General features: G+C 40.9%; 1 protein-coding gene across 1 annotated transcript; it reads right to left on the bottom strand.

Annotated features, from left to right (window-relative positions):
* Positions 1-339: 339 nt before the first annotated feature.
* gfra4b (GDNF family receptor alpha 4b) lies at positions 340-8,491 on the bottom strand. The gene is made up of 8 exons (XM_076149269.1): positions 8,482-8,491; positions 7,519-7,794; positions 7,296-7,376; positions 5,505-5,850; positions 4,327-4,436; positions 3,411-3,545; positions 646-812; positions 340-483 (listed from the first exon to the last, which is right to left on the bottom strand). Exons 1-8 carry the CDS (start codon positions 8,489-8,491, stop codon positions 340-342), a joined length of 1,269 nt encoding a protein of 422 aa, XP_076005384.1.
* Between the last annotated feature and the right edge of the window lie 1,826 nt (positions 8,492-10,317).

Below are 10,317 nucleotides of genomic sequence, written 5' to 3'. Positions count from 1 at the left end.
ATACATTCGGATAATACGACTTCCAAATGGATACAGTTGGATAGCTGAGAGCCGGGTTAGTCCACAATAGCATTACTTACGACGTCATTTTGGCTTGGTGCAATCACAACAACAAATGTACAAATGTACAGATGAGCGTCAGTCAGTATCAGTCTCTCAAACACCGAGTGAGAACACTGGCAGGTGGAACAAGACCACTTAGACACAAAAATAGAAAAACTGAATAGCTGTACATATTTGGAAAGAGGTGTATACCACACTGTCCATTTTCCTCTGAACATACCGGTCCTCCTTTCTTCTTGTATTTAGGAGGGCCTTCAGAGGACACCAAAGCAGTCTTTAGGGTCCATTGTTGAGAAGGTAAAGGAGCAACAACAGCAGGCTGAAGGCAGATTGGAGCAATAAGCTGGGATGTGAAGCAGAGTTTGGGAGGCTGTTGGACGGGAGGGTGGACAGGCCCTGTAGCTGCCTATTTCCCATAGCCTAAGAGGAGAAAGAATGAGAAAGAGGTAGTTCTACTGTCAAAATGCAAGTCTGGACATGTTTTTCTTTTCCTATGTTACGGTGGAAAATATAATCATAGTTCAATGTTCTCTAGAGGAAGCATGTCTGGGTATTTAGCAAATCGACCAGAAAGCTGCACACCTGTGTTGGTATTATTGTATCCATAATGTTCCACATCGTTCCTATGGTATCTGGGGGTGTAGCAGTGCTCTGATTTCCCAGGCTGACGTGCTCCAGGCTTGGTGGACTGGGGTGGCTAATAGTTGGCTGCTGGTCTAAATCACTTCCAAATGCCAAGAGGGCATTCCCTGAAACATGACGGAGAGATATCACAGCAAGACAGGATATTAGGCTCCAGCGACATTGTGTTCATACGTTTCAATCCAATAGCAATCATGTCTTATTCAACCATAGCAGATGCCTCCAGTTCTGAATTATACATCTTGCATGAGCGCCTTTGTGAGACCAGAGCTCCTTTGAACTTGCTCAGCAGAGGAGATGAACAGAAAACACTCAGTATTCTCTTCAAGTATCCTAAGTGCACCTGCCTCTCCACAGCGACCTCATTAACTTGTAGACGGTTTGCACTGGCCAAACAACTCTGAGACCTCCCTCTGTATCGTTTCTAGGCAGGGGGCCCGGGGAGAGACTGGCCAAAGATTCACCTGACCGCGCACATTGAGAAAAGATAGTCCTTGTTTTAAGTAGCTTCAATGATATTCCCATGGCAAAGTCAATAATAAGAACCATTAATTAGTCCCCCTCTGGAGCAGAAGGGGAAAAGGATGAAAAAATGGAAAGGAGGTTCCAGGTGAGAATTCAAATTTGGAAACATGACAGAGGAACAGAAGACAGAGAATATTTACCTCACCCATATATGCCTCTAAATCTAATGCAGAACTTTATTATGGTACGATATGAGACATTTACCGTTAATTACTGTTTTCCATCTTCATATCAGTTTACCCTACAGATTTAGTTCCATCATTTCTCTACAACACAAAGGTGTTTTTACAGCTGTTATACCGCTTCCTTTAAACTGTATAATCAACACATTTGTATTTCCATGTATTTACACCCAACACACACTGTTGACAAATGTATAAATATCCCCCTTGATATTTTATGGTGCCATTCCTATTCTTCGCTGCTGGTCACAACCTTTCAGCAAGACATTTCAATCTCATCTTGATGAGGACGTTTTCATATGTTTAGGTAAGTGAATGGAGGTTTATTATTAAAATCTGAGGCCGCCATTGATCTATATATTAGTTGAGGAGCATCAAATGTAAAACAGACATGTTGGTTTCCAAAATAAGAGATTATTTTAAAGGTAATTTAAGGGTTTTTTGAGTGGAACTCAAAAAACGACATCCAGATCTACTAAATATACAATTACATGATAATCACTTCACCAGGTTACTTGTAATTCAGGAAGTCACTGTCTGAACACGCAGGTGGAATTACCAAGGAAACAACATGAAGTGGATGATTACAGAGAGAGAGAGAGAGCGAGAGAGAGAGCGAGAGCGAGAGAGAGAGAGAGGGAGAGAGAGAGAGAGAGAGAGAGAGAGAGAGAGAGAGCAAGCATGCTGTTAGTGTAACAAAAGCCAGTGACCCCTGATTTAAATACGCCTCCCTCCGCTGCCGTTTGAGCATGCAGAGGAGCCTCCGCATCCCTGAGTCCTGTTGGCTCTGCCCCGTCACATTCCTCTATCGTAACGCCCTTATTTTGTTTTAAAAATGTCCCCAGGCACAGGTCATTTTCAATACAAATCATTCTGTTTAAGTTTCTATCAAGGTTTCGTAATTAAATTACATGGACTGTAGCAGCAGTAAAGCACAATGATGCCCTCACAGAAGGAATCCTCACCATGTAGATGCCAAAAGCCATTTAGCAGTTCATTTGTTACAGCTTTACTATGCCGTGAACATTTTAAGATGATGAATTCTGGATATAGTAACTTGATATGCTCACACTTAAAGTATCAATATAAAGATTTTAGGGAATAAAGATCTGGTGTTTCCTGTGACGTGTGAACAACAATAGGCTGATTTTCTCCTTGTTCACGATAGACTGACCCACATATTAAATATAATAAGTCATAACTTTTTAACAGCTTACAGTTATCACATAAAGAGCATTTGTCAGTACATGAGCGTGAATCTTTGTCAAATTAGTCATCATTCTGATATGATAATGCAGTGTGTGTCCTTGGAACTGAATAAAAACTGTTTTAAAGAGTTCAACAATTGACAACATTCCCTGCTAACTCTAAAGTCATTTTCGTTTTCACATTTTAAATTTCTCATTGTTGTCTTTCATTGTCAACCCCAAACACATTACTGAGACAGGATGACAATTATTACCTTTAGAAATTCTTGTAAATAAAAAAAACGTCACCTTGAAATGACAAAATACCATTTCGATGCAATTAAAGATTAATCAAAGAAGTGTTGTAGGACTTTATAGACTTGTTTCATTTTCTGATTCTTCTGCAGCAATTGTCAAAACTTTCAAAACTACTTAATTTCTGTTTTTTCAATACTCAAATTAAGAACTTTCTTTACACAATATCTTAAAGTTCTTCTTGTAGATATCTTAAAAGTTTAGAACAGAAAACAGGTTCAGAATTTGGCAAGTCAAACACGCCATTATGAGCAGAAACAGACCCAGCTTAAGTGCAGAAATAAACCTTAACACACAAAACACCTGTATAAATATATGAGCCCTTCTACTTTCCAAATTCTTCGGGATACATTGTGAGAAAATTGCCGGCAAATCCTCTTCCCCTCTCTGCTGAGTGAAAGCAAATACCTCAGTGTAAACACAACCCCTACCCCAAAAACCTGAGTCAGTGAACGCCACGGCAGCAGACGGATGTTGTGGACTGAGTGACACTCACTAAGACAGATGTTGTCAGTGAAGTATCCCAGGAAATCATAACACTCGTCTCTCTGGTTCCCGGTGCCTGAACAGGAGCACCAGGGAGCCACACTGGACGTGGAGTTGTCCACATAGTTGGGAGTTATTGAACTTCCTGCAGAGAAAGTGCATCATATTAAATATTAATTCTACTTTGAGTTCTTATAACACTGATTCCAACATAGTGCTTTGTATTCTGAAACCCTTAATGAACTCTGCATGACCGTGTAAAGACACAAAAATATCTGAGTGTTGTTTTTTGGTGCTTTCTTGTGTGCGCTGACATGTGTGATATCGTTGTTTCTTCTCTAAATCGCACAGAACTTGACTTTGTGGCTGCATTTGTTTTTTTTTCAGTTTTGTGGAGGTGGGACTCAAGTGCTTTAATAAAAACAAAACAGGAATGGAAATGCCAAGTGTGTGTTTGTGCTGAGGGGCACCATTTCTACTTGCTGAAATGCATTAAGGTTAGTCTTGCTGTGTGGGATAAAGTAATGTCGGCTCTCTTTAGCTCCCGTTACGAAACAAATCAACCCAAAATTCATGCACAGAAGTAACAGCCTGTTTTTCTGAAGCAATGACAGATTCATCATGTTTTCACAGATTGTGTTGAACTTTTGATTTAGAATGAGTCAAGTTTTCGCATCTCTCACTCACTTCACTTTTCCGTTAGCTCATTTACAATGCAGATTAGTCCCTCACTATTCCACTTGTTCTATCCTCTCACAAAGCATATGTCAAGTAGCTTCTTTTAAAATATATTAACATTTATGTATTGATTCCATCGCCATCTCTCCTCTACCCATTCCCTTCATTTTGTTAAGATTTATTTTTTTAAATATATGCGTATGTGTCAGTGTGTGCTAGAGTGTGTTATCGCTCATGTGTGCACGTACCTATGAGCCCTGTGTAGGCGAGGAGACAGGCTCCATAGTTCCCTTGCTCACAGCCACTGGCAGACGTTTTGGAAGGTTGGCAGTCGTACTGAAACTGTGCCAGGCGAGACCTACAGAAGCAATGCAACCGTGCTCTGGTTATCATGAACACACAAATCCCTTTACATTTGGCCAGTGTTATGTCAATCTGCTTTGCCTGGTCCTCAGATTCTATTCTATCGTTTAAAATTTTGCTTCCATACATTAAATGATATTGTACGCCACGGTGAAGACGGGGCGCAGCCGAGCATAATGCGCTCGTGATAGCAGGAGTGATACATTTGATCCCCCAGACCTGGGATCATTAGCGAAGCCCTCTGAGTGTAATGGGGCTGTGAAAAATAATGGCCATGACCAGAGATAGCAATGAGCGATAACTCTGATCCATCTGGCTCTTTATCTGCCCTAAATATTTAATGTGTTATTCCAACAGGCTCTCTGGGGTGTTCTAACCAATGGTTAGAGAAAGCTTCAGGGTAAAACAGTGGGCCATTTTGTTGATTGAGTGGCTGTTTATTTGGTTTTTGAAGAGCCATAATCCTAAACAACACTGGTCCAAATATGGTGAGTAAATCTTAAATCTGTATCCAAGGAATATTTGAGTAAAGTGGGAGCACTGAAACAATGACTTTATTCAGATACCTTTAAATAATTCACGATTATTCAAAACTAAGCTATGGAATATCTTAAAGACTTTAACTCAAATGAGCAAATTGACATCGTTATCACGTCACTGATTAATCCCCACCGCCAACGTGTTCAGGTTACGACGCCATTACACAGGGCAGGTGGGATTAGCCTACAGAGACGAGCAAATACCATTTTGGGACCTTGTGGGTGTACTGTCCACCGCTAGATCATCACTCATTCTATAGAAATGTCTTTTCTATCGATTGTATCACTCCATCTTTCACCCCGTCACATCATGTCCTGCATGGAAACTTTTGTCAATTCTTAAATGTGCAAAAGGAACATTGATCCACTTCTGCTCTCCCTTTCTACAGCATCACCACCACCAAAAGATTATGTCCCTTTAGTGCCTGCATTTTTGAAATTGCCCAGCGTTGTCCAGGTATTTCCGACCAGGTGTGTAAGCATATTATTGTGTATTATCATTTGTTTCGATTAGCTGTTCTAACCTGCAGACATAGTCACCCTTGCAGATCCGCATCTGTAAAAGGCAGCTGGGTTTATCCACAGTTTCATAAGAGCAGCTGGGTACAATAGTCTGCCTTCGACGCTCTGCACAGGCCGTGTCCGTACAGGGACAAAAGAGCAGCTCGTGTGTGTAGTCGGCGGGGACACGGTCAAAGAACCTCCGCAGAGCTCTGTTGCATTTAGCCCGGTTGCACTGGCCCGACTTGGCTGTGGGTTTGATACAAACTGAGACATAGTCTGTGCGAAGTTTCTGGCACAAGTCGTCCACATTGCAAGCCTTAGCAGCATCCAGGCAGCGGTTCACAGTTGTCATGCCAACATCGGTGTCTGTGGACAAGAGACAAAAGTAGATATGAGAGGAGAAGTAACAGCAAGAGACTGTGGATGTTCTTGTCATTATGTGATAATGGAGGTGTTTGGTTTTATTCAACTTAGGCGAGGAGGCTACAAGAGTGCCTGTGTGTCCCCCACATGGAAAAAGAGAGAAATACAATCCCATGGCATTAAAAATATTTTGTTGGAGGAGACAGGCAGTAGTTCGGTATTAAAACAATGTGGTGGAACTTAAAGAAATCAATATAATTTATCAAGAAGGGTGTATTTACATCAGCATACAATCTATAGTACTAAACATTTCAGAATAAATCTCCTACTCAATGAAAAGCTTAGCCAAACATTAAACCACGCTTATTTTTGTTTTAGCCTAAGGAATGAATGGCACAAGTGTACTGATTAAAATTTGATAATTATAACACGGTTTGCTGCACTACTACACTCTTGCTACCTTTTGTCGCCACTTCATGCCATTTTACTAAAGGACAAACTGTTTATGCTGAATAGAACAATATGCATTCAGTTGGCTCACCCTCACTTGCCTCTCATACTGTAACATGCAGTAATTACATTTTCATCGAGATGTTGTTTCATCTGACTATACAGTGCATGGCGTGCTGTGTGAAATGTGTATACATATGAGCACGACCTCGTCTTAATCAGATCATAATCCAATGTAGGAGCGTAATGTCAGCCAATTAAAGAGGCTTTAAATCTCTCTGTAGTCTGAAAGCCCATTAAGAGAAGCCATCAGGCCGAAATCCATGTTGCTGGATGGTATTACCACTCATTGATTATGGTTGTTTATTTGCATTTCATGTTATGTAAGAGTCTTGTTTGTGTGATACTGCAGCGCTGTAGAAGACAGTTATTGAGTGCAATGGCTGAGAAACGTACTCAACATATTACAGATTAACAAACAGAGGAGGAGGAGGAAGAGTGGGAGGAAGCATTGCACAGGCTGATTTAAATGTGCTACAGGAAATGCATAAAATATCCTGATTATATTCTGAATCACATCTCAAAATTCCAATTGAAATGCCAAAGGTAGCGAGAGCCACTGTTAATATGTTGTTAGATTCTCTTCACAAAAGCCACCAGAGCATGTTTCTGCACATTTGTTCTTTTGAATGGAAGTAATCTCTGGAGTTCGGTGTGTATTTCAGATTTGGCTTTGTTTTAATACATTTGGTGCATTGTTTACAAGCTTGAGGTCATAAGAGACAAAAAATGATTCTGAGTTGGATTGCTGAGCCTGGAATAAAATGAACCTGACAGCAAAGATATCATTTTGGATACTTGGAGATCTCCGGAGAGCATAAGGTCGGTCTGGGAACACTTCCAGGGGACATCCAAGAGGATCATGCATAGAGCTAAATATATTCAAAAGGCAAAATGGGGAAAATGAGGTGAAACTTAATGAAGGGCAGTGAACTTGCCAGCTGTTATAGAGGCCAAGCGGACATAGTCATAATCCCTCTGCACCGTCTCATAGGGGTAACTCTCCACAAGGTTGAGTCCTGAGAGGATAAAACAGAAAAATTCTTCATTCTTAAAAACTGTTAAAAGTAAATAATTCTCATATGTTACAACGTAATGTATCCATGGTTCTTATAAGCTACAAGCAGCAGTAGAGACAGATGATATCAGCTGAGCACCGACCATGTATCATGGACTGATGGAGGCTCCAGTAGATGCTGAGGCAGTTCTTCTCCTTCTTCATCCCCCGCTTACACTGACAGCCGTGTAAAGGGCTGGACAGCAGGGCAGACACAGCATTGGCACACTGGCTCCGGGCGCCAGGGCCCAACTTCATGCTGCCGTTACCCGCCACACACTGACGCAGAGTCCTCAGACGGGGACTACAGGTCTCGTCACTTGAGCATGAGTCTCCGGCCACCAAGCAGTCTCTGCCGGCCAAAATAACCTCAAACAGAGCTGTGAAGAAGCAGAACAGGAAGATTAGAAGGTTTGAGAGGGACGAAGAGAAACAAAAAGAAATGACGGATACAGATGAGAAAATGAGAAAGACAGAGGACATAGAGATTATAGAATTACAACCATTGCGGCAGAGACAAAAATGCCATTAATTCTGAAATTGAGGCCCTCCTTGTTGACCCCCCCCCCCCCCTCCCCCCTCCACCTACCAACCTGATAAACTGCAGCATGTTTTCTACAAAATTGAGTCTGTGGTGCTTGTGGTGACAAGTTGAAGAATGAGCTGTACTTGAGCTGATCAGTGTAATTCTAAAATGTGAGAATGCAGTGAGGCCGTTTCAATGGGCAGCATTGATTGCTCCGTTCTTGCAATGCACCACACATCATACAGTTATAGTTCTGTGGAGAAGGAGTAGTGGTGCTGTTAATGGGACATCCAAGACTATTGACCTTGATGGGCCAATAGACAGGTTGACAGGTTAAATCTACAGTGGGAAAATTCAAAATGAAGTTATGATCACCAATATTTTGCAATGTAGCTACATTTTAAAATGGAATGAGTTAAAATTGAGTCTTGAGAGATGAAAGCTGGTGGATTGAAGGGATAGTCTTGTTTCGTCATCCAAAACTATAAAAAATGTATTCTGCAGATAACCGATCACTCCCTCAAACATCTTTAATCTTTACTTGTGTTCATTTTTAATTCCTGGAGAACTCAGAAAAACACATATGCACTGTTATTTCGGGTTGTCTTTTCACATAGCCTCCAATAACGGGGTGATAGATTTCCTTGAAGTGATTTGAATGACTAATGCTCCTTATGAATATGCATCATGCTCAAAGTAAAACAACTGAAACAGGAGGGAACTAAATCTACTGCTTTATTATCACACGCTGAAAAATAAAGGGAAAGGCCTCCAGGCTAGTTTATATTTTTAACTAAACTATGAGAAACAGATGCTGAATTTGTAGTGACGCGTTTGTTTGTACTGTCTAGGGCAGTATGTTCACTCGTTTCCCTTTTGGCTCTTTCTTCTGCTGCTGAATGACTCAGACCTATGCAGTAGGTCAGACATAATAATCAGTACCTTTGTGTCAAGTGCATTTCTAAGAAGAGCATTCAAAACTGAACATAATGAATGATGCATCTTAGTATTTGTAGAAGTTTGAGTCTTGATGATCGCTGCGATGATGAATTTTAGAGGCGAATCACAAGGTCTTGCCAGTCTTTGTCTTTTCCTCTGTATTCTTTAAGTAAAAGCTGCTAGAAACCTGCCAAGCAGATAAAAGATCTATAAATGCAATTAAACATTTCTACCAGAGACATTTTCATCAAATAAATCATAAGCCACATAAAATAGATGCTCCGACTAGATACCATTAACTTCGATTGTGATGAAGGCATAAGTGCTGCCACAGTTTTCTTATTCTTTATATACAATATATATTTATCTCTAATACTTCAAAAAGTAGGATTACATGTTGAAACACAACCATAACTTTAGACATTGTAGGGGTTTATGGATTTGAATGTGAAACCATAAAATAAATGCTGTTATCCAGAGATTTGGATGGATGAGATTTGTGTTCACATTTGCAATCAAGCCTGCATCAAACCCAGTTGATCCCAGTTTTCAACCACAATTCATGTGGTACCTGTTCGCTCTAGTAATGCCCTTGCTGTGTGGGATAAAGTAATACCCCATCGTCAAAATCTCTCAATTTCATGCTGCTTTCATCCACCTTGCACTGCAGGTAATTGTGGGACAAAAAAGCCTGAATCATTGTTTTGATCTGTAAAACACATGCACGCTCCATCTGCCTTCAAAAGAAAGAATGTAACACAACACCGTTCAGTCACACATCTACCATGACATCTGCACCTTCGCTCAGACCACATACATGCATTCAGTCTCGCTCACACCCCGACGTCTCCAAACTCATCCTCTATTCAGCAGATATCACCAGGTAGTGTCAACAACAAAAACAGTTCCAACCAAGTGGTCAGCTGCAAATTCCGGGCAAAGAACCCTTCCGGGCCTTCCGTTACAAGTGTGTGTCAGTTGAATCTGCTCGAGCAGGAGCTGGAATTGACACCATACATCATGAATGCAAATGAGCTGCTTGATTTGACATTTCCAATAAGCTTGTCTCAATGTAGCAGTGGGTTTAGCCAATTAACCATGTCAGTAATCAATGTGTTCTGAAGCTTGGTTAAGTCCTACATTTCCCTGCCACATAAATCACAGGCAGATTAGCTGATCAGTTACCCTAGTGCGCTGACTTAATAGCCCACTTCAGGAGAGATAAAATGGAAAATGAAACTTAATGAAGTCAGCTGGAATGTTCCGTTCACTCCTAGATGCCTACAAAGCAGTTACACCGTAGGAGGGGGGTGGAAGGGAGGAAGTGTACCGGTACACTTAATGCCTACAGTCTCTGTTTTAGCACTGTTACTGTTACCGATTTGTAAAAATTACATAAATAATTGAATGAAAACTACCAGCATTCATCAAAGGGATG

This window comes from Genypterus blacodes, unplaced genomic scaffold (assembly GCF_046128005.1).
Source record: "Genypterus blacodes isolate CSIRO-AG114 ecotype Tasmania unplaced genomic scaffold, CSIRO-AGI_Gbla_v1 ptg000044l_1, whole genome shotgun sequence".
Lineage (NCBI taxonomy): Eukaryota > Metazoa > Chordata > Actinopteri > Ophidiiformes > Ophidiidae > Genypterus > Genypterus blacodes.
This window is presented reverse-complemented; position numbering and strand designations above follow the sequence as displayed.

Coding starts and splice junctions, on each gene's coding strand:
- gfra4b (XM_076149269.1), bottom strand. Junction 4,437..5,504: donor AAGGGTGACTATGTCTGCAG/GTTAGAACAGCT, acceptor TTGCTTCTGTAG/GTCTCGCCTGGCACAGTTTC. Junction 484..645: donor ATACAATAATACCAACACAG/GTGTGCAGCTTT, acceptor TTCTCCTCTTAG/GCTATGGGAAATAGGCAGCT.